At 41.0% G+C, this 27,542-nt stretch overlaps 2 protein-coding genes across 6 annotated transcripts in view; one reads left to right on the top strand and one right to left on the bottom strand.

The window, feature by feature from the left end:
- SHROOM2 (shroom family member 2) overlaps positions 1-733 on the bottom strand; it is a 123,716-nt gene extending 122,983 nt beyond the window's left edge. The window contains exon 1 of one of the 2 annotated variants that reach the window (XM_027675146.1): positions 515-733. In XM_027675146.1, coding sequence (XP_027530947.1) covers positions 515-733 — 219 coding nt within the window. The remainder of the gene's footprint in view (positions 1-514) is intronic. The other variant, XM_027675147.1, reaches the window with a different exon arrangement.
- A 364-nt stretch (positions 734-1,097) lies between these two features.
- Positions 1,098-27,542, top strand: GPR143 (G protein-coupled receptor 143). Of its 4 annotated transcripts, XM_027675142.1 has the most exons (10): positions 1,122-1,208; positions 4,491-4,554; positions 11,407-14,685; positions 16,391-16,500; positions 19,439-19,533; positions 20,890-20,982; positions 21,473-21,582; positions 22,902-23,010; positions 25,307-25,424; positions 26,886-27,542. In XM_027675142.1, the coding sequence occupies exons 3-10, from the start codon at positions 14,442-14,444 to the stop codon at positions 27,183-27,185; spliced, it is 1,179 nt and encodes a 392-aa protein (XP_027530943.1). In that variant the 5' UTR covers positions 1,122-1,208; positions 4,491-4,554; positions 11,407-14,441; the 3' UTR covers positions 27,186-27,542. The 4 variants fall into 4 exon arrangements, with proteins under 4 accessions (XP_027530946.1, XP_027530945.1, XP_027530943.1 ...); XM_027675145.1 differs by lacking the exon at positions 4,491-4,554 and having other exon boundaries at positions 1,098-1,208; positions 14,257-14,685; XM_027675144.1 differs by lacking the exon at positions 4,491-4,554 and having other exon boundaries at positions 1,117-1,208; positions 12,393-14,685.

Here is a 27,542-nt window from a genome sequence, read left to right as displayed (position 1 = left end):
TTTAAAGAAGGAGGGAGATACAAAAGGCTATCCTAATTACTTAGAATTTGCAAGTGCAACAGCAGCAGAGAAAACTCAGCCTCGGAGCCGGGAGTTTCAGTCTCCATACCCTCCTGCGCCAGGAGCCCGAAGGGAAAAGAGGGAGGGAACAACCCAGCACAGGGTTTCGGGTCCCGCAGCCAGTTACAGCGCCCGCGACGACGGCACCGGCTGTTTAATGGGCAGCAAGAGCGGCCAGAAGCGGCAGGCTGTCGGTGCTCAGCAACCTGTTGCCCCCCGGAGCTGCCGGGATGCGCCCCATCCCCACCGGTCCCCGCTCCCTGGACACCCAGGCGGCCCGGGGGCAGGGCCGGGAGGGGCCCGGCCCGGCGGCACCTGCGCTGGGCGCGCTGCCCCGCGGTACCTGCGCCAGGGGCCGGGCCGGGCCCGCTGCCCCCGCCGGGTTGTCACCGCCGCGGGCACGGCAACATGGAGCCGGCCGGACCCACCTCCCCGCCCCACCGGCGCCGCTCACCTTGGTGATGATGAGGGGCTCTCCGTGCTCCCGTCCGCCCTTCAGCGTGAAGCCCCACGGAGCCCCACCAGTCAGCTGCACCTCCACCAGCTTGTAGCCCTCGGCTGCCCGCTGCTCCACCATACCCATCACGGGCCCCGGCTCCACCAGCACGGCGCCGAGCCGCGGGTCGCCGCCGGCCAGCCGCTCCCGCCCGGCTCGCAGCCCCACGTCCTCCATGGAGCGCCGGTCGCGGCCGGGGCTGGCTCTTCTCTGCCGGCCGCTCCCCGGTGCGCGCCCGCCGGCGGCCCCCGCCGAGCCACCTACCCGCCCCGCAGCGCCGGCCGGCCCGGCCCCATCGGCGGCGAGCGAGGGCTGCTCCGCCCGCCCCTCTTCTCCTCCTCCTCCTCCTCCTCCCCGCAGCCCGCGGTATTGTCTCACGCCGAGGCCAGAGCCCGGCAGCGGGGGGGCGGCTCCAACTTGTGGCAACTTGGCGGCGGGGCAAACGCCGCCGAGCAGCGCGGTGCGCCGGGCGGGGAGAGGCGCCTCCACCTCCCTCTCGCCCCAAAAAGAGGGCGAAACCCGCGTTCCGCCCGCTCGACCCTCCCCGGGAGCGGCAACCCCACGGCGCGATCCCCCGGCCGAGGAGGAGCAGATGCAGGGCGAGGGGGGAGCAATCTCGGACCGACTGGCAGACAAAGGCGGCGGTGACAAGGTCCGTGAGCCCCGAGCCGCCCCGGGGCCGTGCCCGGGCCACCCCCCACCCCCCCACACGCAAGGGCGGCCGCGCCTCCCCCCCACCCCCGTTCCCAAACAAAAGCGGCGAGCAGGTGGAGGGCGGGGTAAAGGGCAGCCGGCCCCTGTGGCCGCCCCCTCCAGGCCAGGGACGCCCCGCCTTCGCGGTGCCAGGCGGCGGGAGGCCGGGGTAGAGAGCAGAGGGGGGGGCGGCCCTTCCCGGCTCGCCGCGGTGCTCGGGGAGGGTTGAGCAGGGAGAGTCCGGGCAGCGCTGAGAGCAGTCAGGGAACAGCTGAGGGAGGGAGGCGCTTTCTGCCCGCCCCTGCCGGCCGCATCCCCCGCCCTGCGCTGCTTCCACCACCTGTGGGGCGGAGGGGCCCCGCGGTCGCGGGCCGGGCTCTCCTTCCGAGCCCCTCTAGCGACAGCCCCGCACCACAGCCTGGCCTAGGCCTCCGGGGTCAGGACCGCGGCCGGAATGGGCTTGGTGCCGGGTTGGAGCGGTGGGAAAGACAGGTGAAGCCTACAGCAAAGGCACCTAACGGGGAAGAGGTTTGGAGTCCTAGACTCAAAAAAGTTTTGATGGCAGAGTGCGAGGCAGAACTGGAAGTGCTAATCTTCACGCAAATCTTATTTTATGGATAGGAAATAAGGTTTAGGGTTGCCTGATACCGACACTGTGTTAGGGGTGGGGCTGAGAGTAAAATGCTTATTTCTTGCAATCCTCTCAGCTCATTTGCGTCACTTTATAGGAGGCTTCAGTGCATTAAATCAGGACCAGACTTGGCCTGGAGTACTTGTGTGCCAGCACACAATCCTCCAGCATTTCACGACCAAGCAGATGAAGTACTGCTTGATAGGGAAATCTCTATTTTAGTTTCTGAAAGACTAGTGAACCTCGAGAGACTTTCTCCTGTGACAAGCTGTCTCATAGAGATTCCTGGTATATGCAGCAGGATTTCAAGGTTTTGTACATTGATGTGACACTTCACATATTTTGCTTTGGAAAGTGACCATTATGCCATTCTAATTGGCATTCTAAGTTAGTGTGATCCCCTAACTCCTGTTTCAGCTGGTTTGTTCCTCGTGAAACTCTTCTGTCTTGCATCAAAGCAATTTGTTTCTACAATACTTCCAACATTACCTACAAGGTGTTTCTCTAATACTTAAAGAGAACGTTGGTTTCAGGATTGAGAGCGTCTGAATCATCAATCATAGGAGCAGATTGGAGGACATTTAGAAACAAGAAAAATACACCATTGGTATGATTAAGGGATAGAAGGAACAGTGGAGAGGGCACCTACACATCCTTCTATGAGAATCCTGCTAAATACAAACCTTTTACCAAACCTAGATATTGCATCAAGTTATTTGAGGCCTCTAATGACTTGCAGATCCTCAGACAGATTTCTTTTCTAATTATTTTCTGTCATTTAGACAAGTAGAAATAGAAGTGGTTTACTCAATGGCCTGTCTCCAGTTGTTCTTAGAATCTGAGACAAAGTCTACAGTTATGTTTGTGTAAGACATACCAGTTTGTCTGCACAGCAATGTATGCTCAGTAACCTATAGCTGGAAGTATACAACTTGATTTTTGTAAGAATGGTAATAGGAGAAAGACCCAGAATAACAATTTGAACTTTAGTGTATCCCCAAGTATGCTGATTGAAATGAAATGGAAATAAAATAGCTTACATCACTAATGAGAAGAGCAAACTCTACTTCCAAAAAGACTTTCCCTGTTTGTGTCCCCTTTTTCAACTTCAAAACATTAATTCTTCTTCATTTTGAACATTTTGTTGTACCTAAGAAATTCAAGATTTACATTACTGTTTGGCTTTTAGATTTGGTCTTATAAGTTCAGTATTGGAGAACGATGAAGAAATCTGAGCACAGATTTTAAAAATGGAAAATCTAGAGCCAGGAATCATCATCCTTTTAAAACTCTCAAACTGATACTGTAATTACACCACTGGAAGATGAGGACATGTAGCTCTTGGGAAAGCAGTTGCCTAAAGAAAGAATATCTGAAAGCTTTCGTGCTCACACTTAAGAGAGACCTCAGAACAAGTTTCTAGCTAAGTTTCAGGCGTGCTTACACCCTAATAGTCTGACACAATCATCAAGCAGATCCTCAGCTTGTGACTGACAGTTCAGAAATCAGACTTCTTTATCTTGAATGACACCTTTTTTTGCCTTTTCTCTTTTGATGTTACCAATGGAAAATGAAGAGACCACTATGTAAAGTTCCTCATTCATGTAAGTTTGGCAAGTCAAAGCAAGACAGGAATTCTCTTTTGTCGTTTCTGTCCATATCTTTTATATCCTGCCTCTCTGTGGGACTTGAAGCTTGTTCAGAACCCAGCTGGAGCCTTGTACTTTTGCTCTTCTTATAATATTGTGATAATTTTATTACTTGAATTTCTGCAGCTTCGCCAGCCTTCACAAGGTTTCAAATAAAGAACAAAGGATTTAGTGAATGTGCTCTAAAATATTACTTTTCATTTGTGTGATAAGAGAACCAATGATAACTGTATTTGTTTAACAAAAGCCTCAGTGACCAAATCCTCAGCTTGTCAAATGTTTTCTGAGTACACAGAAGTTTGCAATAGAAGGTAGAAATGCAAGATACATCAGGATGCCATGAATATATCAGAGGAAGTAACAGACTTTTTCCACATTAAGGACAGAAAATGATGCAGCTGTGACCAATGTGGTATAAAAGGGATCCCCTTCTGTAAAAACATGTGCCAAAGATGCTTCACAGTGATACACAAAAGTTACCCAAATGCCTTCTGCCATGGAAAAGGAGATATCAGACTTTATTAAGGGATGGTTCCCACATACCCAGTTTGTGAATCCTGCCTTGTAAAAACTGAGCTCTTTTCATCTGTCTTCCTGCCTTGGTACTTGAAGCTTGATTAACAATTTCAAGTGAAATTTTGTTCCACAGAACTTACCTGGCCTCCATTTTTTCTGTTGCTCATATTGCATACCTCCTCTCTACTTAGTCGTTGGTATTACCAAAACTGTGAATAAATTACTTTATGGCAGGATTTTATTTAAACAGTGTCAGGCACAGTGTGATGTTGAGGTACAGCCTGCTTCACCCTTGTGGCTGTACACCACATATCTTTTCCTTGAGGCACCTTGCATTGAATTGCACAGAATACCTGCGGGATGGCTCTGGAATAGGCTTTTTTACTTGAAACCATTCATTGTGCTGGACCTTGCAATGTCATCAGGGCTTCTTTTTTCCCAGCAGCTGAGAAATTTGAGAGAAGGAGAGGCTTTTGACTCATAGTTACAGAGTAAAGAACTGAGGTGAGGTAAGCCTTTACAACCTCCCACTCTTTGTTACTACTCCTTTCCTGGTGCTAACCGCCAAACATCAGCAGATTGGTGAAGAGACAAAGTGCCTCTGCCTCATCCATATGAAATTAAAAATTGATGCCCTGGAGCATGCATAGTTCATGGACAATTTAAGTTAAGATGCTGAAACTGAACAGCTGATCCACTGCCCATGTTCTGCTCTATCAGCTCAGTTACAAGGGTTACAACCTCTAGCACCGGGGTAGAGCAGATTTGTACACATCCTTAGTGGTGTCTGCCAAAATAACCTATCTATTTTATAACTGTACCAAGGTATCATCTTCTATGTAACCAGTTGACATAGTTGCTGAAGGCATATTGTTTTAGTTGCCAGTGCTCTCTACAGTGTGTGATCTCTACAATTAAGAATAAAATATTAAAAAAAAAATATTTTCTGAAGGCTACAGTTTTGTGACAATACTGTGAATCCAGTGAGATTACTGCCAGAACTCAGGAGAGAAATTAGTCACAAAGTGGGAGTTATGGACTTGCATATCTTATTCCCAGATAGCTCACTGGCACAGCAATCTGTAATATTACTGTGAAAAGCTATAGGGCATGCATGCATATGTAGGTGGAGCAAACGTTAATCCTATAAAGTGTTTATGGTACAATTAGCAAAACATACAGTGAAATATAGAATCATAGAATAGTTTGGGTTGGAAGGGACCTTAAAAGATCATTTTGTCCGATGTCCCATTGGCAGGGACATTTTTCACTAGATCAGCTTGCTTAAAGCCCCATCTAACCTGGCCTTGAAGACTTCCGATGATGGGGCATCCACAGCTTTTCTGTACAACCTATTCCAGTGCCTCACCACCCTCACAGTGAAGAATTTCTTTGTAATATTTAATACTTCTTCTTTGCCTGTCCCTTCTGATCTGCTTATAGCCACTGATGGCAGCTCTCCAGTCATGCAATTCATATCACCATGTTTCATTGACAGTGATTAGACTGTAGCTTTCTGGCTGCACAGTGGCTTCCAGCTCCTTCCTGTTTCAAACCCTGATGTCTTTGACAATTATCATCACAAAGACCAAAACAACTGAAATAGTGATAAGAAGTTCCTGTAACAGAAGTGGATGGATTTTTTGATCAAGTAGTTCAAGGTTTGGCAAGCTGCTGACAGTCCATTGTGTAGTCTGAAAGTCCTGAGAACCTGGAGAAACAGGTTGGGTAGCAGCTCAACAACAGACATCCTGGCATATCTGGAAACCAAGTGGCTTTCCTTTGGAAACCTGCCATACTGCTTCTGATGAATTCAGCCTAATCATGCTCTTCTGCAAAACACTTTGATTTCAACAAATTACCTACTTTACCAGAATGAAAAATAACATGTTGAAAAGCTCCAGCAGGATGTCTCCTCTATGATTTAGGCACTTTAAAAACCTTTCCCAAGTGTATCTTGTTTCTCCTGTATTGCAAATAAGGCTTCATCAGCACATAATTAGTGCTGGAAAAAGCCTTAGAAGTTCTCAGCCTTTCAGATATATATAACTCAAATATATATTGAGTTCTTCAGTTCTTTATGACCAAAAAAAAAAAATAATCCTCTCTGTTTTTTACCTAGGGCTTTTTATAAAGCTGAAATTTGTGAAATAATAGAATTTCATATGATGCCCTGATATTTCTATCTCCCATGATGATTTCAGTTCAAACTTTGTTCAATTCTTACTTATTCCCACAGCGCATATGCTTTGTACTTCAGAGCAATTTTATGAGGGTGAGAGCATGCACTGTGGAACAAACTGCAGCTATGACTGACAAAGAGAAAAAATACAATGGTTTGCCAACAATAATATTCTTGGCTCAGATCTTGAGACCTATTAGACCTGTAGACAAAAAAAAAGCGATGAGTCCAACACAGACTCCTGTAATCTGTCGTCCACTTCAGGATTTATTATTTTCACAATGTTGCATGATAACAAGATTGAAAGTCAGAAAAAAGGTCTATAGCAACTCCTTATGTGGTTGCAGAGTCAGAAGATAACATACAGCCTAACAAGAGAAGGTAACTAGTTTTCCCCAGGGTTGCGGTTTTCAGCTTGTAGTCAAGTTCAGGCACATGTTAAGTCCTGTTTTGGGTCATTGTCCCTCTGGTATCTGTATACTTGTTCCTTTTCCAGTTCCTACATTAGGGCCTTTTGTCAAATTGTATCATAACATCTCAGATGACTACTTTACAAAGAAACCAAAAAGCCGGGGTTGTGAGAGTACATAGGTTGAAGCACCAGTACATGACTGTCCACACTGTTTCATCAGCAGCAGGCGATGCTTGAATACAGTTTGGGGGATAATGTGGTCCAGTGACTGTTACTATGAGATAGTGTGGATGAAGCCACTCTTTTTTAGTTGTGGAAGAGAGTCCAGCAGTATATGGATATATATATACATATACATATATATGTATATTTATATGCTATATAGCTGTATTTGATCATATCTACGTGCATTGCAGCTTCATTAACCTAGGATTTTTTTTCTTCACGAAGTTCCATCATTTCAGTGAAGCATCATTTGTAATATTTATTCTCGCTGTGTTTCTGATCATGGGACATTAGGGAGTGTTTTTCATTGTCTGTCTTCTTTGATAACACGTTACATGATGACATTCTCTGTACAAACTGTGCTATGCCACTTGCCCTCGTGCCGTAAAACAGTTGCTGGACCATTTTAATTACATGAGGGACATAGCCTCAGAGGCTAACAAAAGTCTCTAATGCATTTAAACTCTGATATCACAGCCTGTTACATCTAAATTCTATACTTGATGAAGATGGTCACTGGAGCAGGCGTGATCAGGGAAAATGCCAAAGAGAAGGTTTCAAATGCTCTTTTTCAGAGAACTCTGTGAAGGCTTTTAAAAGGGTAGATAAATAGCAAAAGGCCAGAGTATGCGTGAGAGCAGACAAAAGCCTTGTAATCTGTTATTTTTCACTTGGACTTTGTCTTCATTTGCTAGCTAGCCCCAAGCAGACCTTCCTTTTTCTGCCTATCAGCCATGTATAAATAAATCTCCCAGTGCTTTCTATAAACAGACAGCATTTCTTCATTACAAATGACCTTTCTAATCTCAGGTTGCTTACACAAAAAATGAACCATGTCCAGGTGAAGGTCATAGGATGTAGCACCTGTGAGAGTCTATCTAAGCATGCATAAGGCATGAAGTAAATGTTCTTTATTTTTTGCAGTGCCATAGCATTTTGCCCTAAAACATCAGATATGCTCAACAGACTATGGTCCAGCAATGCCAGACTTATTGTATTGCATGAATGTGGTGATATTAGAGCAGAGGTAAAGCTGTTTTGAGCATGCCCAGAAGTCCAGGGGACAGAAGTTCTTTCTGTGTGTGTCACATCACCGCAGAGTGCTACGCCTCTTTATACTAAATGTGTAGGTGTGGTCTCCTCTCAGTTCTGCTGCCAGAACAGTTAGCACTTGATAGGATATTTGAGGGAATCCTACCAAGCCATACAAATGAGAAAAAGTGCAACATTCAGGTTAGCTCTTCCTGTCTTGTGTTGGATTAGAAAGAATAAGGCTGTGGAAGGTACTACTTCCTTAGCCTGAATTTTGTGTAAAGCAGACTCATGTAAGTGAAGCACTGTTAGTAACATCCTGAGGAAACAGCTTTGCTGTGGGGGATTATTGCCCATCTTCTGTGGTAAGACAGATCCTATCACAACCCCAAAGATTTATTTCTTTTGAAGGTCAGAATTTATGGAGTATTGAAGCTTACACAGAGGATTACTTTCAAAAGATTGCATTTTCTGAAGGAGTTTTAGGACCAAATGATTTCTTGGAGTTGTGCTCCCAGGAAGTTGACTAATAGGAGTAGCTGATGTAGCCAAGCCGTAATATAAATATATAGTGTAGCCATGTTGCTCACCTGAAGGGTATATCCGGTAAACTACATTGGATGCTCTTACTTTGTCCACCCTGGACTGCAAAGTCGATGGCTGACAATGAAATCATGATCTTTAATCATGATTTCAAAGAAAAGTCGAAAGAGTGGATCCCAACTCCTTCCGCACTGTAATGTTTCTGCTGTTATTACTGCATTTCCTCTTGATTCCCTGAGGCAGCTAAGCCATACTTTTGAGCTATCTGCTCATTTCAGAAACTACAAGACAACCATCTGTGGAATAGAAGGTTGCAACTTTCCTTAACCCAGTCCCAAGTTGCTGCAGGGCTGACTGCTGGCCGTGCAGCCACTGCAGAGGAAAAAAACCCAGTGATGCTTATGGGATTTCAAAGGGGGGATATTGGCTGGTGTCTGTGGTCTGGACCTGGACTGTGCACTTTGTCAGAATTCCCTTTGATACGTGGTTACAGCATTCAACAAGACCATCTAATTGGCCACAGTACATTGACATTTTTAGCAATTTAATTAATAGAGCCTTGGAGAGTTCTTGCAAGAGCTCTTTTAAGAGCTGTGAAGTTAGTGCTGTGATATATTTCGATTTGGTTACATAGACTGATCTGAGAACAGAGGTTTTATGAGACAATGTTCGAGTGCTAATGGGCTCTGAAAACATAACTGCTGGGTGGTGGGAGATATAATCTAAAAAGATTGCACAGTATAGCAATCATAACAAGGATATAAGAGTATACATAATTTCTCTTGAGGGAACCAACTGATGTAACCTCTCAAAGACAATGCAGAAGTGGTGGGGCCCAGGATTCCTTTGGGAGATACTGAGGGCAGGATAAACGTTCAACATCTTGTAGATCAGGGTACCATCTACATGCTTATGAACATTAATATCCAACTGTCAATATCACAGTGTGTGAGAGATAATATTCCTTCATTCACAGTCTTTTTCATTATTCAGTTCCTATTCAAACTCTATCTCACGTAGTCTGTGTAGGTGCGGGACAAGGTCTCTTTATTACACGTGTGCTGAAACAGAGGTATATTTTTATTCTGTGAGATATTGTAACAATGACAGTGATTATGAGTGGAATTTGTCCAGAAATGTGGCCACAAAAATTTTTCTTAATACAGATTGGAAGACTGTAATATTCTCAGCATTGGCATAGAGAGTCTGGGACTTCGTTCTTCCAATCCCTAAGCAAAAATAATTTTCTTGAGTTTTATGGATACATTTTTCTACTTAGTTATTTGTACTTGATCTGTTTAAATCTTGTTTACTAATTTAAATGCATTACAGGCACAGTTTCAATAACTAATATTTGTATGTTTCTTCACAAAAGCCAGGTAAGGTAACATTTCCCTGGAGAAGGTGTATAATAAGTCAATAAAATCTGTGTAATATGATTGCATCGGTCAAATACACACAATTATTGAGCTGTTCAAATGCACACTCATTTTATGTATTTATGTTTCTATTCTTAGAGAAAACAAAAATAACTTCACAATTATTATTTTATGCAAATGAGATGTAAATTCTCATAATTTTAAAATTAATATTCACAATCTTTAAATGTAAAATAATAATAATCTACAATTCTATAATTATATTTCAATCACTGAAGGATGGGAATTGATGCATGTTTTTCTTTCAGTTCTTTTTAATGGAGTCTGTAGCTGTTATAATAATGACAGATATTACACTTTGAATATCACTATTGTTCCAATATCCCTTCCTAATTTTACATAAAACTTGAAATAGAAATAATGGGGTGTGAATTTCCCCATTAATTTCAGTTATACATTAAGTGAAAAACAGTTTTAAAATTACCTTTAAAAATCAGTACTGATGATTATGGAAAGGACATATCTTATAGTTTCTTCCAAATTAAATCTAATTGCAGGAAGTCTATGTAGGTAAAATGAAGAATGGTGCTAAAGCATATAGAAGATTTGTATGTCAAGGTTTTTAAGAACATATTTCAGAATCTGTTGGGGAGATCATAACTGCATCCATTTAGCTTGAAGACAGACCTAGTTTGAGAAATGTTACATCAGGTGATGTGTAAAAGGCAATGAGATCACGAACCATTGACGAATATAGCTTTTACATTTGTAAAGTAGCTAAGATCGTCATTAGGAGCTGTTAATTCATGCATTGAACTATACATATAAACGAAAACAAACTATCCTCTGTCTCTATAGCCACAAATTTCCTTGTCCTTTCTAAACCAGTGCTGTAGTCCCAGATTTAATTAAAACAGTGATTGAGATGTGTATAGCTGCACACTCAAGCATAAGCCATAAACACACAGAAACATTAACAACAGAAATGCACGCCTGTCCTTGCTTTCCCTTAGAAGCCAGTGTTTCATCTTAATAATGAACATGGACAGGGATGAAACATTATGTCCTGAATCCAAGGAGAAATTGAGTAGGTTATTTCTAAAACTACGGAGTACACACATGTTCTCCTTGCAAAGAGCACTGTATTGGTCTCATTCTTGAGCACACTCTTGCCAATGTCCAAAACCAGGACTGGAATTTTTAGTGTTGTACTTATGCTGTAAGTGTGATGGAATGGTATTTGCAATTCCAGGGGTTTGTTGGTTTTTTTAGTTGGTTTGTTTGGGCTTTTGTTTGTTTTGGTTTTTTTTTAATGTTTCTTGTATGTGTGCTAGTGGTTGTCTCCAAGCAACACCATTTGCTTAGCTGAGGTCCTGCCTTGGTGCAGAAATGAGGCAATAGCATATTCATGGGTCTGTTTTGTACCACTGGCAGAAGTGGGAACTGTGCAAATAATTTCAGAGAGAATCAGGACCTGTAGAATGATGTAAGTTTTATTGAATAATATATAATGGTCCTTAACAAGGCAAAATAACGATTCTCTTACTTTCTTTCACAACTTTTCTGTTTCCTTTGCCTTTGTCCCCAGCTTTTATCTTCTTATTTTCATAACCACAAGAAGACAGTTTAATCTCAAGTGTAAGACTGCAAAACCAGCTTTGAATTTCTTTGACTGTTCTAACTTTTTATACTTCAACACCAGCAACAAGAACCAGAGACTAGCTAGATCTTACCAGCTGAGATAATGGGTGGCTCATTAGTTTGGCAGATCCATCTCCCATTCAGCCTCAAATATTGGCATGTTTTAGACACCTCTACTTGTATCATGGAAGTATCCATTAATCTATGAGTCACTTTGATTTCTATTCTGCATTAGGTATGCTAGAGGTCATATGCTTTGCTCCCAATAAAAAACACTTACTCCCTCTGTAAGTAACTGTGTAATCAAATCGTAAGAGATTGCAGGAGGCAAGGGACCCAGAAGAAGAGGTTAAAAACCAATCCTTCACTCAGAGAAGTAAAACAATAAAAGTAGGGTGCACAGCTGGCAAAACTGTGGAGAGTAATGAAGAGAATGATAAAAAAATTAGTCTCCAGAGTATTAGAGTACAGTTGAGGAATGAAAGTAGTTTCAAAGTGGCTGAAAAAAAGGCAGGGAGAAAAAATAATAAGTGGTAAATCCATGTGGGCAAACTAGAAGATCACAGTCAAGATCAATGAAAACAAATGATAAGCAGAAAAAGCAAAACACACAAAACATTCCAATCTGTAAGCCAGAACAAACAATCAGGATAACGACATGCTTTTCAAATTTTTGAAGGAAGGAAAATAGCAACAGAAATAGTGAGGGGAACAATTGTAGAACCTGATAGTGGAAATGAAAGGTTTCTATTCAACAGTTTCCATTTCTGTCTAATAATTTAAAGTTTTTTCAGCAATGTAAATGTACCTTCAAATGAGAGCAAACATAATTTATTCTAATTTATATGTATTTGAATTGTATATATGGCATATAATGGCTTTATTTTAACTAATAATCTGTCTCTGTGGATGGTAATTTCTGTTCTTTAGTAGCCGGGTAGATTTCAACGCAGTATCTTGACAGAAATGTGGCAACCCCATGCACCGCTGCGCTAGCAGAGGTGGAATAAAGTCCCAAACTTGTACTGACAACAGAGCCTTATATTGACAACCTGGAGCAGGGCAATCTGATTTTGCAACCTTGCTGTCCCCAATATATTTTTGTATACATAACAGCAACAAAAAATAGGATTGCAACATCCAGGTCACTCATCTGTCCTCATCCATGGAGCAGGGAAATCTCTTTATGCTGTAAAGGAGCAAAAACATCCAGCAAAAACATTCAGCTCAGCTGCCTGGGTTTCACAGTCTTTGATGGTGTGTATGCCTAAGTTCCCAGTATGGTCACTGGAGCCTACTCAGCTCACCCTGTGCATTTATTTTCAGAAGAGCTAAACAGCTCTCTAGACAAAGTCTAGACTGTAAGCTTGGCTGCCTAAGACCTCAGTTGACTATAATGGGAGTTCAGACAGCTTGCTAATGAATGGACATCCGTGTGTAGGAGTTTGAATTTGCAAGCTAACATGCTGCTCTTTGAGTGTCTTAGCCCGGGCAGAGCACTGGGGAGTCTCCTGGAACAGGCTGGGTGGACACACATCAGGTCTGGCAGCTTTGGCTCCAGCTGCTGCCCAAGCCCTGTTCCCACTGTCTGGCACCGGGAGACTGCACAGCCCCCACCAGCAGTCAGCAGGCTGATGAGCTTGATGGGGTTTGTTCTTTTGCTTGGATCAAGTGTAAAAGGTATTTTCCCTAATGAAGAACGCAGCAGGTACCATTTTACCCAGGACTGGTGGCTGTTTTCTCTACTAAGGGCAGACACACTGGCTGAAATCTCTGTGTTTATAAGCCCTATACACAAAACATCCCACTGTCATTCGCTAGTCCTTCATAATTTTTGGTGAAATAATAAGCTGGACCATTGGGGAAAAAAAAGAAATAAAAGGTTAGGTAAATTGTTCTTATAGGGACTAATTATAAAATCCATGACTGTTATTAAACAAGCTGTTGACTTCAAGTCTGTTGGCAATGCTCCCTCCTGTATATCCTGAATGTGTTCCTATAAACAGGTTTTCTGGAAGAGTGAGGGCTGATACAGGGAGTATCAGCTTAGCTAAGTGAAGCTTAGCTAAGAGGGGAGAATTACTTTCTGTATTTATAATTGTGAGTATTTGCTGCTGTGTTTAACAGGACCTGTCCTAAAAGATATTGTCTAGCTTATAAAGTAAAAACAAGTGTTGCAGATCAAAATCCTGTTTTCATATAAAATCCTTACCAAATTAAAAAAGGAAAAAAAAAAGAAAAGAGAAAAATATTATTGAGAAATTCTAAGTCCTGGAATTTTCCATGTCAAGCTGATCCAATGCAGACAGTACAGACTAAATAGAGGATATTTTGTGCTTGCGGCTTAAATAGGATGAGGTTAATATTTTTTCCCAATTGCAATCTCTTCCTGTAGTGATAGGGTATGTTTCTAATTTTATTTACGGAGGTGGGTGGGTTGGATCACTGAAACTAAGGTTTTGGTTTGGATGTGGATTTATATACCTACTCCTCCCTGTAAAGACCAGGGCTGCTTGTATCCAGACTCATCTTTTCAATTAATTTGCAGTAATTAAAGGGTGCTGTGTGGGATGGGGCTAAAGAGAAACACAATTAAAATCTAATGCTTTTACTTTGGTATCTGCATCCTTATTTATTTTAAACCATCTTCAATGCTCTGACGAATTTAAGTCTTCCTGTATCACATACTGTGCAAACAGAAATATGTGAGTGAACTGTTGCCAATGGCTCTGAGCAAGCATGGGGCATGTTTCAGATTACACTGTGTTTTCTTGTTTGGATCTGATCTCCTTGCTAGAAGAGGCTGAGAGAGGCAGCTTGGGGGGATTTACTTCTAGCAGCAGCAGCAGCACATGATCCATCAATCGCGTGATTCTCACCACCAAGGACTAATGGGGAGGGTGAAGAAAAAGTAAATGCTGCCTTGGGGAAGCAACAGTATTTTCTTCTGCTCCTGGGGCCCCTCCACCAGCCGGACATTTCATGGCTTCTCCAAGGTTAGAAACGTACTGCTGCCCTAACAGGGATGCAGCTACACAGCTAGTGATGAACTTCCAGCCTGAAGTCTTCTGCGGAGTTTGCATTGGCAGTGCCTCCATCAGTCTGATGCTGACCATCCTGCAGCTTCTGCCAAAGAAAGGACAGAGCCCACGGAAGATGCCCAAAGCCTCCTCCTCTTCCACCATCCTTCTCCTTATCTCCATTTGTGACATCCTTGGAGGCTTAGGTAAGTGCCCACTTGATGTCCCTTGCCATTGCTGTAGCAGGCTCTTATTGCCCTGAGGTACCATAGACAAATGAAATTGGTGAATGGATAGCAGAGATTTCTGAGGAAAACATGCTCTATGTGTTCATGGAAAGATTTAGGCTAGGTGAGATCAGAAAATAATAGGCCTTTCAGGAGAAAGTTCTTGTTTAGTAGTTATACTTTAAAAGTGAAAGCACTTGACATATATACACCAAAATCTATGCTTTAAAACAAATTAAAATCCAGAATAGTGACTGGTCCTCAGAGTAAGGCATAAAAGTGGAGGTGATGCAGCACATTGAAAACTAAGCTGACATCAAACACTTAGCCAGTCCTTAGGACTACGTTTGAAAACCGCTGTCCTCTATGTCTTTAAATCCTCTCAGACCACGTCTGCCTCTTGTTCATGTGCCAGCCGCTTCTCTGAGCACATCGCATTGACAGCAAGAGAGTTTGAATTGCAGCTGGACACAGACTTTTGAAATGCAAGTGAAGCTCCCTTATCAAGCATAACCTGCTGTCCAGCCCCTGGCTGATAGGTTGGGGGAATAGAACAGCAGAGAATAAAACGAAATACATGAGTCAAAATGAAACTAGTGTGTCTTAAGCTGTCCCATCGATCATTTACTGCCAAATTGGGTATAAATTACCATGACACATGAAAATACAGGACAAGTTTGTTTCTACAGTAGCATTTTTTCCTTCACATTAGGTAATAGAAGTAGTGCTGTTTTGTCTCTCTTGCTGCTCGGAGTGGGGGTTGTGTGTGTGTGTATGTGTCTGTGTGTTTCAGGTCTTTTCCCCTTTCATACCTCTCATACTGTTCTCTTACAGTGCCTAGTAAGTACCAATACTAAAACAAATAAAGAAAGGGAATAATAATAATAAACAAATGAATAAAGGGGGAAATAAAGAAAGAGGGATATGGAAAATACATATGTGCATTCACCTGGAAAAGGTCCTTTTAGTCAGATGAGGCCAGCAAAGTTGTTTTTTTTCCCTTTCTCTTTCACTGGCAAACTCAAACTAGTTATCCAGTATTGTCTTTGTATTAGACTCACTTCGGTGGGTGGGAAATAGTTCATTCTTGGTGGGAAACCTGGTGGGTTTTGTTATATGTTGGTGCTTTATTTCAAGCAAACCCAGAAAACCTCACTAACAAACTCTAAGTTTATTTTTAAAACGGGTAGTGTTCTCACCTAATTCTGAAGCCCTGTTTTGGTTCAGTCCTGTGACAGAGAGGAAAACAGTTGCTTGTAAAAATGAAGGCAGCAAAAAGTGGGAAATAATTTTTTTCTGAAATGAGGGATTATAGAGAAGTGAATAGCAATGTATGAATATATGCTGGTAAAATTGTAATAGTTAGTGACTGTTTTATGTCAATCTGTTAACTGCTACCCAGTTTATTTTAAGGAAGTGTGTGAGACCATCTGTAAGTAAGCGAGATTTTAATCTACATAACATTGCAAGTCCCAGCAGCTTCCGACTCTTGGGGCTACTTTTCCCTGAGTGATTACACTGACATTTAAATAACACAGTTGTCCCTACTGTGCTCTTCTGCAGCCGTCGCCTTCTGGTAGACGCACAAAATCTGGGCTGCGATGTGAAATATGTGGCCAGGGGAAAGCATGTGACTCAAATCACACCAGCAGATTCAAAGCGTTAATACTTTTTTTTTCCTTAGGTATGATCTTTAGGTCAAGTGTATGGCTAGGCTTCCCAGGCTTCATAGCTAACATTTCTGTGGCGAACGGGACTGATGTGTGGCCTTCCACTTTCTGCGTGGGGAGCGCGGTAGGTACAGAGATCATCCCCCCTTTCTCCTCCTCCCAATTAACAGTCCCTCCGCGTGGGGAGTCTTAAAGGCAAACTACTGTGTCCAAAAGGAAATGCGGCTGTGAGTCAGAGCCTGGATATGGTGGTTTCAGCCTCTGCCACACCCCTGCAAGTGCGTTCTTGCCTTCCTCTGAGAGCCTGTATCAGGACGGGCAGGGTGCTACACGATGCTGCATGGTGCCTGTGAGGATGTAGGGCAGCACAGGTCAAAGGGATCCCAAGAGTTTTTTAGTATTCACTCATTGCAGGATTGCCAGGGTAGTGGAGTACATACCTGTACTAAGGTCAGGAATATAGAGCCATAAGGGTATAAGCAATCCTGAAAGGGCTGTGAACCACTGCCGGCACTAATACCCCAGTGGCTCCGTCGCACTGGAAGCATGAGATTATCTTCCCACCTTCTCTGTCAGAAACTACAGCCTGTGTGGTGGCAGTGGGGCCCTCCTGAAACCAGCAACTTGGGTAGCTCAAATTAGCCTTTGTGGCATGAGCATGTGTGTTTTAGACACAGAGGAACTTAAAGATAAATATACTCAAAGCTGCAAAGCTGCTGGCAGAAGGTCTGTCCCTGCCATGTAGGATTACAACTCAGATTGCTGCTTATATGGGCATTCAGTGAATGCATCTGGACAAGTCAAATTAAGTATCTTCTGGATTAAAACACAAGAATAAGAAAATGTAAATGCATTCCAAAAGTACAGATCAAAACTCAGCTCCAAATTTTACTATCATAATACTGTCTGAGACATATAATTTGAGTTTAATATACAAGAATAAAGGTCACACTTTTTACCAAAACATGGAGAATGACAAATAAGACAGCTCATCACTTTACCCAAATTCAACAGGTAGGGTGCCCAGTGAATGAATGCATGAGCAGTAACAGTATTAGATTTGCAATTCAAAGTGTACAATGTAGAAGGAGATATGCTCCATGTAAAGAAAATTATTCAGTATTTTTTAAACAGAACAATATGTGCCAGCTTGAATTCACTGTGCCTTGTATGCCTATACAATGGCAATTTCAAACATGATAGTTTTGTGCCACATACACAAATATAAATTGTATGCACCTATTGATTCTCAATTCTGTCATACATCTTTAAGTTTTGCTTATTAGATGCAAATGCTGATTTTTTTCCTTCAAGGAAGAGGAAACCAACGACTTCAATATCTTGTAGCAAGAATGTCCTATTCAAAACCTGTGTTTCCTCATGTTTTAAATTTCGCTTTCTGGCCCTTAACACAAAAAATAGTATTTTTCAATGGTGACAAGATACTGTATGCAGACTGCTTGTTTTTCATTTGAATCTCAGGTTAGTTGGTGAGCAGCATAGCGGTCTACCACAATTTTTATTTTCCCCTTCTTGGACTCTAGTAAAATGCTGTAATTTGAGTCACTTTAAATTTAGATTTAATTATATTGGAATGAAAACTAACCCTCCTTCCACTCACTTTCCCATACATATTCTCATGTGAGTTAATAAAATGTTTCCAATTCTATTTTATTTTTCTTTTAGTACCACTGTTTTATTTCACTTAACCACAAGCCAATACAAACTCCAAATAGTGAGGCTGTTAGACATCTTCTTTAAATGGTTTGCAGAGGGGTACTCTCTCAGGCACTGTAGCAAAATGTGTCATTTTGCTAAAAAGTAAGATAGCATATGAAGATTTTGGTTATAAGTGCATCTGATTTATATTGTTTTTGGAGACAGTCTTGTCTATGTTGGATTTTTTGGAAATCCCCACAGTTTATTTTTGTATATGTGTCTGTATATACAGTAAATTGTGCATTTTTCAACTGCAGCAAATATGTAAACATGCAGATGAAGTTACATGCTCAGTGCCATGGGTAAAGTGCATTAGAAGGAAGACTGGAATTTTTTTTTGGCTCCTGTGCACTAGGAAAATGTTATGGTGTTTGAATTAAATGCTGAATAATTCGTGCCACAAATGACTAGAGGTAGGGTCTACCCCCATGGTGAAAGGAAATATTTCCCTGCTTGATTTGCCTTTCAGAAGATGGAATGGTTGATCTCTATTCACTGACATTTGGCTCAATAAAAAGCATGTTGGTTTCCAGATGTAAAATGATGCCACTATGGAGCTGTGATAAAGGATATTCAGATAAGAACTGAAAGATGTCTTGGAGGGAAGGTAATCTGAATATTAAAACAGTTCCAGACTATTACAAAGAGCCAGCTCCTGTGGGGAAGAAATGTGGAATTTATAAACAGCAGCAAAGAAAGGTCACTTGTCTTATACAAACTCATGGGTAAAATGCATAGGGTCAGCTCAAGAATGCTGTTGAATTTAACTTGACTTGAACCTGTTTCCTTTGGATTTTTATTGAAGAAATCAGTCAGGGAATTCAGTATGGATATTTTTCCAGAGGGTGAGTGATTTTCTCATTAATGACCTTTTCTTTCTTGATAACCGTTCCTTGAATCAGGTCCTTGTGCATTGAGAAAATACCTCTCACGTGCAGAACCCAGAATGCGTAGGCACACTGTGGTTATAACTGACCTCAGTTATATTTTCATGCCTCAGCTACTGAGAAACACTTAAAATTTTAACCTAAAATTAAAACATGCTCACTATAAATTTCTTTGGGCTTCACTTATGACACTGAGGTTAGGAATGGAGAGGTAAATAACAGGTTTTCTAGACTACAAAATAAGCTGTGAAAGCAAACACTGCTCAATTTACCTGTGACTTGACCCATAGGCTACAACAATGCTGTTCCTGTGATTTTGAGTAAGATTTCATACTTCATAATCTTGTCTGGAAAATACACACACATTTGAAGAACAACTTGCCAGGCAAAAGTCCCTCTCCTGCCCCAGTGGTACTCAAGAAGCAGCTGTGACATTTGGCAATTTTTCCCCTCCAGATGTGGATCCAGCTGTTATATAGCGCTGGCTTCTGGTGGTTGTTTTGCTATGCTGTTGATTCTTACTTGGTGGTGAGAAGATCAGCTGGACTGAGGTACCAGAGTTAAAGCTCTGAATTTGTTATTTTCCTTCCAACACTGTATGTCTGTGTTTGCAGCTGTCTAAGGGTGTAAGTGAAGTTTGTACAACCATCTGATGTTCATATGGTTGCTAGGTAATGATAGGGATGAGTGGTGTTCCAAGTACTTAAATTGCCAGGGTAATGCTCAGATGTTTATTTACATCTAACCTAAATTTAAATGTAACTGAACTCATTTAACCTTTGGAAAAATATGGAGCAAATTGTGGTCTATAAATTTTATGGCAGTGAGATGACTATTTGGTCCCTATTCTGTACCTGAAATTGATTCTTGCAGCAAAAAAAGTGTTATCTTGAAAATGAAAAATTGAGAGGGGGAAAGTGCTGAATTTCATATAGTTCATTTCCCATTTTTTAAATTTTTCTCGGATTTTCTATTTTATCCACTTCTCAGGGTGGTCATTATTTCCCTTCTGATCACACTTGTAAAGTTCCTCAGAAGAATGAAAGGTATTTACTATATATTTTTCTGCAATGCCCATGACAGAAGAACCTGAACCCTTTGGAAAATACCATGCTTTAATGCCAGACAGAAAATATATGATGTCTCTAAGTTGGTTGTTTAAAGAACAAAATAACCTTCAGTTGCTACTGCTAAATGTTGGATTATGTGCTTCTGTTCCCAGAGAATACTTAGCAGTCAGGTACAGAAGATATGGTTCTTATGGCAAATGTTACCAAAATGGGGCTTTTTGAGTTAGTTTCGGACTGCTGAGGATAAACCTGATTTTGTAAAATCCCATAGTTCTAGTCTGAAACATCTGGGACCTGCTTCCTTCCCCCTTCCCTGTTACACAAAAAAATCATATGTATTTGTGCTTGATTCTAAGATCAGAGTGAACAGCAAAAGACTTTCTACACACACAGATCTGAATCTCCCTAAAACAGGAACAGTATCCAACTGTGAAAATTAAACATAGTTCTCTTCAAATTACATGAGTGTTTTATTTGACTGTTCAACTCCATTCCTAAATTTTAATCTGCTAATTTGCTCTCTGCAGGAGAAATGAAAGATGCAGGGGTTCCTTATGGATAAAGGGAAGGGAAAAAGTCCTGACCCTCCACCCTACAGGCTAGAGGGGACAGGACCTCTATGTGCAAGCCCGAACAACTTTGCTTTGGCTCATTCTTTTTCAGAAGGAGCCCCCCCGCCACACCTACTTTCCTTAGTTTAATGTACTGCCAGTGTTGTTCTGCATAATTTCCTATCTGTAAAGCTCTTTTTCAGTGAGGGTCCTATTTTTACCTTGCAACATGGATCGTGTAAGGTCTGATATCTTTAATTGTGCCTGTCCTGTTTGGTGCTTGCAGTACAATTGTGCTGTACCACATGATGACGTGGGGCCTTGCAGTGCTGCTCTGCGTGGAGGGAATCGCACTGCTTTATTACCCTTCTATCTCCAGGTAAGCAGAACTCTGGGAACAGACTGCAAAATTGTAGCATTCTCTGGTCATTTGAATGTCGTTTGGTCAGCTTTAGAGACAGACATCCAAAACCTGGGCCTTTTGATCTCTGACAAGCATGTCCCACTGAGTCAGTGAGTATGCTAGAAATACCTCCCTGGGTTTCAGGGGGCCCAGAAGAAATATACCAGGCAACACAGGCACTTGGGAATGCTGCAGGGCTGTGATACAGCTTCTGCTGCGAGCCAACTGCTCTCCCACTCCTGGTTTTAGCTTTCCTTTAAATTTGAGAAAAAATGCACAGACAGTACATGTTAAAAATCAGCTTTATGTCCAATATGAACTGGTGGTGAAGGTCTATGTATTCTAAGGTTTGCATCTGTTTGCTTCATTCCTTTTTATTTTTTTTTAAGTTAAAGGTGATATAGAATAGCCAGAACTGTCAGCTGTGGGGAAAAAAATGCATAAGCTTTTAATGATTTCTTCTCAGCTGTGAAAATGGCTTGGAACATGCAATCCCACATTACGTCACAACCTATGCCCCACTCCTGCTAGTGCTGGTGGTCAACCCAATCCTGTTTAGGAGGACAGTATCAGCAGGTATGTTCCTACTGGCCAACATCAATCAATATGTGTTGTTTAGCAACAAAGCAATACTGTAGAAAGTCATGCCTTTGTAGTCAGTGATGTGGGACAGCTTCTCAATAAATCATAAACATATAGCAAAGGGTGGGAAGGAGTTGCCTATTGAAATGAAGATACCATCTTGATGGGGAATTTGCCCTAGAGACACACTGATGACATACTCAACCTGTTCTGTTATAAACACCTGCTGTAGATTGGTGAAAGTATTTCTATGTTACTTGATTTAAAGCATTCGAGACAATGTATAGTGGATGTTAAACTCTGCTGTAGTTTTGGTACCAACCTGGACTTTGGAATGTCATTTATTCTTGTTTAAAGATAACATAGGTGAGATCTGAAAGTTGATTTAACTTCTTGGCAGCCCTTGAGCTAAAAATGTAATAAAATGTGATCAGAATTTTGTCACTTCTGATTCTGAGATTATGAAACAAATGGGAATTGTACACAACTCAGATGGGATCTTGAAGTTCCAGTTTAATTTATTATCTAGTGCTTGGAAGAAATGAGACTGAATAAAAGCCACGGATTCAATGCGTTCTTTGCATATAATATGATCAGTTCTAGATATTTGCAGTATCTGAATATATCTACACATTTATTATACAAAAACAGCAGGAGAAGATCTAGTCTTCTCAGTTTAGTCTTCATCCCATCTGTCCCGTGTCTCTCAGTAATCCTGATTTTCAAAGGAACAGTTGTTCTTTTAAGAAGTTGTTCCTGTAAAAACTTGCCCTTTTTATGGGAAAATCCATAGAGTATATTGGTTTGTGTGTTTGTATATTCCTTGTGATATCTGAACAGCATGTGGCATAACTATTTTTTCTGACATTTCATCTTCAAGTTTCAGAGGTGTAGCTAATGCTTTATCAATGACACGGTGAAAAATAATGTGCATAATAGGATAGAATCTATTCTATTTTAGTCTGAACATCACATAGTAAGTATGTAATTATACCACACATTATATAGAAGTTGTATGCGCTACCTTTTGTTATAAAATAAAAGTATGTTGACTATACTATTTAATATTTCAGGGGGATTGAGAGAAGAAAAACCAACTCGTGGGACATCACTCGTTTTATGAATCCAAATGTGTGTAATTATTTTCCTTTAGTATTAGGCTGTATGTGAGATTCCTTTATGATGGTCCTTCCAGCTTCTGACCTGCTGCTGGAGACAGCAGTTCCCTCTTTACAGGCATCTGTCTTATGGATTCTTGTGCCTAAACTAACAAGATACATGTATATTAATGAACACAATTTTATGCTTTCCAGTTGCCTCCTTACTGAAAGGAAGACAAGGGATTTACACAGAGAATGAAAGACGTCTGGGAACAGAGATCCAGATGCGCTTCTTCAAAATTATGCTGGTATTTGTTATTTGGTAAGAAGTGTATTGTTTTGCTTTTAACTGCCTTTTTCCCAGATGGAGAGGGTATGGGACAAGAGTAAAACCTGATCATTTGCTTAATTTTTTTGACTTTATGCTTGGAAGGGAAGGTGTGTAAGGAAGAAACAGTTCTAAACTAGTTCACAAAGGCGATGAATCATTCCTGTAACATCACAAAGCTGTGAGGAAATGATGAAATGTTTAACCATCGGAAAAGTAAAAGCACCAAGAAACAATAGCAAAAAACTCCCAATAGGTTGGGCATAGACTGAAGCTGTGTGGTACAGCAGCTTCCCAGCACTGAGGGCTGATAGATGGCTTTCTGTAATCAAGATTTCTCAGAACCTCTTGTCACCAAACACATCACTGAAAACCTACAATAAATATGCATCTAAGACTGGCTTCATGGCTCTGACTATGATCATGTAATGCTGCAACCTCTGTATTCTGCAGTTCCCAAATGCCTGAAAAGAACATGGATATTGACTGGAAATACAAGGTTATATGCCAGAAATCTCCATGTGATTGTGTGGGAAATTTCTGATTATTTAATCTTTTTTTTTTTTTAGTGTTCCATCTTGCTCCATGAAAATAGTACTTTGGTGTAGGATAGGAAAAAGGCAATAGGACAGGGAGGAGAGGAGTGAGGCAACAGGAAATGGTCCTGGAGTAGTGAAATGACTTGGCCAAACTTACAGTCTCTACAACTACTTAACTTCTTTATACACAGGTGTATTAATGCATGTTACATTGCTTTAAAAGGCTGAGCAGGGAGAAAGGCTGGCTTTTTTATCTTCTCCTGGCTGCTGGAGTGCTCTGAGGGGAAATGATTATCTTTTCTTAGGGAATAACTGAGTCCGCTTGGCTTGGGAGTGAAGTTTCCAATGTGAAGGGTGGGGTAGCCAGCAGAGAAAGGAGACAGAGAAAGCAGCAAAGGATCCTGCAGCATGGATTCCTGGAAATTGCTGAAATAATGAGGAGCAGAGACTTAGTCAAGCTTCCAGGGCTGTGGAAAGAAAGAGTCCAGGAGCACCACAGAAGTGCGTTGCAACCTAAGGAATGGTGGCCAGCTTGATGATCTGGGAGCAAGCATGAAAGAAAAGGCCAATTTCCTATGGACACTCTGGGGACATTTGTTTATTTCCATTATGTCTCATTCTGGCTTTTCCTATTGAAAAAAAAACCCAAACAAAATCACAGCTCTGGTTTAGGATTTTGTTCTCATAAAACATAAGCTTTAGAGTGTAAAAACCTCTCTCAAAGGTTACTGGAGGGAAAGACTGAGGCAGTCCCCTCTCAGAAGCTTAGGGAAGATTTCCTTCCGTCCCAGAAGTCAGATCTGAAACAACTTAGTCAAAGACAGCAGGTTGGGGCAACACAGGGTAGAAGAGATGCCTACAGATTTGGGAAGGAAGAGCAGGAGGTTTTACACTGGGATAAAAATATAATTGGGGGAAGCACATGCATAAAACCCTTTGGAAAGTATGACATGGATGCTGATGGTTTCTTTTCTGAAGCTGCAGTAGAACTAATAAAGAAATGCTGGTCTAACTGTTTAGAAGTCATAGGAAATTACAGCCACTTGCTATAACCTTTATTTAGTGTAGAACACACTCAGTTTCTTTCACATAATGAGGGTTGGTTATCCTCATCCTTATTTGGAAACAAGTATTACCTTTATTCAAAAAAATTGGTAGCATTTTCAAGGGTTTTAAAGTCAACTTTGGTAGTTTTTTGTAGTTTTTTTAATGGACATTTTGAAAGTTTGCTGTAATCTAACCCTGAAATTCCAACTCCAGCTGGAATTCCTAAGGCCTTTTACATGTGCATATATTCAATTTCTTTATCTGTGAGCACAACTCTTTCAAGGCATCAGTGAAAAAAGTCAGCATGAATGATGTTCCCATTATGGATCACAGTTGCTTTTCATCTCAGTTTTATTCTGCAATTTACTATCATTGTTCTGCAGCAAGTTCAAATTATCAGGTTCCGTTTATTTGGTTTTTTTTTCTTATTTTGACTTCTTTGTCTAGGCCTGGGCTGGTAGGTAGGTGTCTGGTTTTTGATCATGATCTCAAAAAGCTACTAGTTCCTTTAGATTGAGATTTAACAAGTCCAGCTGTGTTGAACTTGATGATCTTAGGTTTCTTTTCCAACCTTAATGATTCTATGATTTAAAAAAAATCTTTCTGTCCTTATTAGTGATCTTAATTTCTATAATTTGAAGGCAAAGCATATTTTACGTGTACATAGTTATATTTAACTGTCTTCTTCTTTGCTCCTCCAATAGCTGGTCATCCAATATCATCAATGAGACCCTTTTGTTCTATCTCGAAATGCAACCAGATATCAATGAAATGCCCCTGAAAAACATCAGAAGTGCTGCACTGATCACATGGATTATAATGGTAGGTCAGAAGTGACAATTGCTTAGTCTTAGAAATCACTGTTATAAGACTGGTGGAACAGTATAATATGTGGTTTATGATTTTGGGGGATATAAACACTCTGAAAATCAAGGAAGAAAATAATTAAGTAAGAGAAAGGAATGAGCAGTCACTTGGGAGCACATTTCTCATAGACACTTTGACAAAGATGTACTAGAGACCAACTTTTTCTCCCATTTACTGTAGTATGCATTCTCTCTGTGACTAATCACTACACATTTTAGGATTCAGAACAGACCACTACAATGATTTCTAGCCTAACCTTGCTAATCTCTGCAATAATGCAAGCTGCAAAGTTTTAGCTCACGATTCCTGAAGGTTTCCCCATTAAATGAGCATTTCATGGTAATTCTCTGTTTGCAACTAAGGTTTCTTTTTTTAATTTTAAAGAATAAATTACATCTTATATCTTGACATTCTGGTCATTATTTGGGGACAAATAGATGAAAAATCTTGGAAATAAGGCACCAAAAAATAGCTGTAAAATGCTGCTCTGTTACTGTACCTTACCCTCTTTTCTCCTATTAGAATATTTGACAAGGGATTTTTCAGGCGTGATGTTGCATGTTCCTTTTCCAAGAAAATTTATTCTGGAGCTGCTAAATAGCTGTAAGGCCTGAGCATCCTTTGTATAGTTAAGCCCTTGAGCAGTTTGATATTGAAGGATTAAGTGATGCAACTGATGTAATACAATGTCCTCTTCTGAGAAGAAGTGAACACATTCATGTGACAGGGACCTTGCTCTTACTCACCTAGAGAGCAAGAGGTCAAGTCTAGGAACTGAACTATTTTTTAAATTGGCTGTAAAAATAATTTCCTCTTTTCCTGTGAGGAAGATGGAAGCAGCTAAAACCATTAACTTGCTAAGCATCCCATGGCACTGGGAACAGGCAAAGTTTTTTGGAGATCACTCAGGATTTTCTTTTCCAGTGCCTCTCCCCATTTTTCTGTCCCACTTTGATGGACATTTTCACTGGCTCAAGAATCTAAGGGAATTCCAGACAGATCAATTCCTGCTAATTTAAAATGCTTGTCTGTGTATGCTAGTGCCTATCCTTATATATTTGACTTGGTTTCTAATGAAAAATATATTTGCTTTCATGAATAAAAAAGTCTAGAGTTTGTGGGGAAAGTTAAAAACGCATCAGGGGATTGACTGGCTAAAATTCATGCTAAAAAGTCATTTGATGCTTATGGTTCTCTGGGATGGCCTCAGCCATTTTGGAACAACAGGTCATAGTATTTTACTCTGATTTGTTTGTGTCTGCAATAGCCAAAACATACATTTTTATTTGCATGCAAATAGCATATTTTAAAGCAATTGTTCATTGGAAGGGAAGTTGTTAATACATAAAAAACATTTTGCTGGGGCTGAAAATGAAGCCTTGCTGGTGTAATTCCTGTTGTACTTCTCTTTCCTAGGGGGTTCTTAATCCGATGCAAGGCTTTCTTTTCACGTTAGCTTTCTATGGGTGGACAGGATGGAGAGTGGACCTGAAATGGCGAAAAAGAGAAATACCCTGGGAATCTATGTCCTCATCAACTGCAGGGGAAAATGCCTATCCCTCACCAGTGAACTACCAAAGCAACGTCCATGATTCAAAGAAAATATCGACAACTGACAGCCAGCAGACTGATGAGGCTATAAGCATGTTGTCTGAAGGTAACACTAGCAGTGATGAGAGATTAACCAGAAGCTCTCCCATCTACCAGGGCTGGTAGTTTTAGGTGCAGAGCTGGATCTAACTTTTCACATTGTCAATACTCATAAAACCACATCAATGTGTGAATCATTGTGTACTCTGGAATTAGGTTTGTGCTCAGTGGCTTGATGTCATTTCCTATAACTTGAGAGAGTGTGTGAAAGAGCATGTGAGACAGAGAGATATGGTTTATGTCTTTATTTGCCTTCTAGGAGACATGTAAACAGGTATAAAGACTTGATCCTTTTTTAGCAGGAGCGTATCTCTGCAAAGATATATGTTTCTGACAATTAATTTTCACCCATTTTGTTTTAATCTCTCTTGTAACCTCCATACAGTAGAAGACTCTTTTGTTTAAATAAATGGACTATTAATA

This window comes from Neopelma chrysocephalum, unplaced genomic scaffold (genome assembly GCF_003984885.1).
Source record: "Neopelma chrysocephalum unplaced genomic scaffold, ASM398488v2 Primary Assembly neopelma1_25, whole genome shotgun sequence".
NCBI lineage: Eukaryota > Metazoa > Chordata > Aves > Passeriformes > Pipridae > Neopelma > Neopelma chrysocephalum.
The sequence above is the reverse complement of the archived record's forward strand: the minus strand, read 5'-3'. Positions and strand labels throughout refer to the sequence as shown.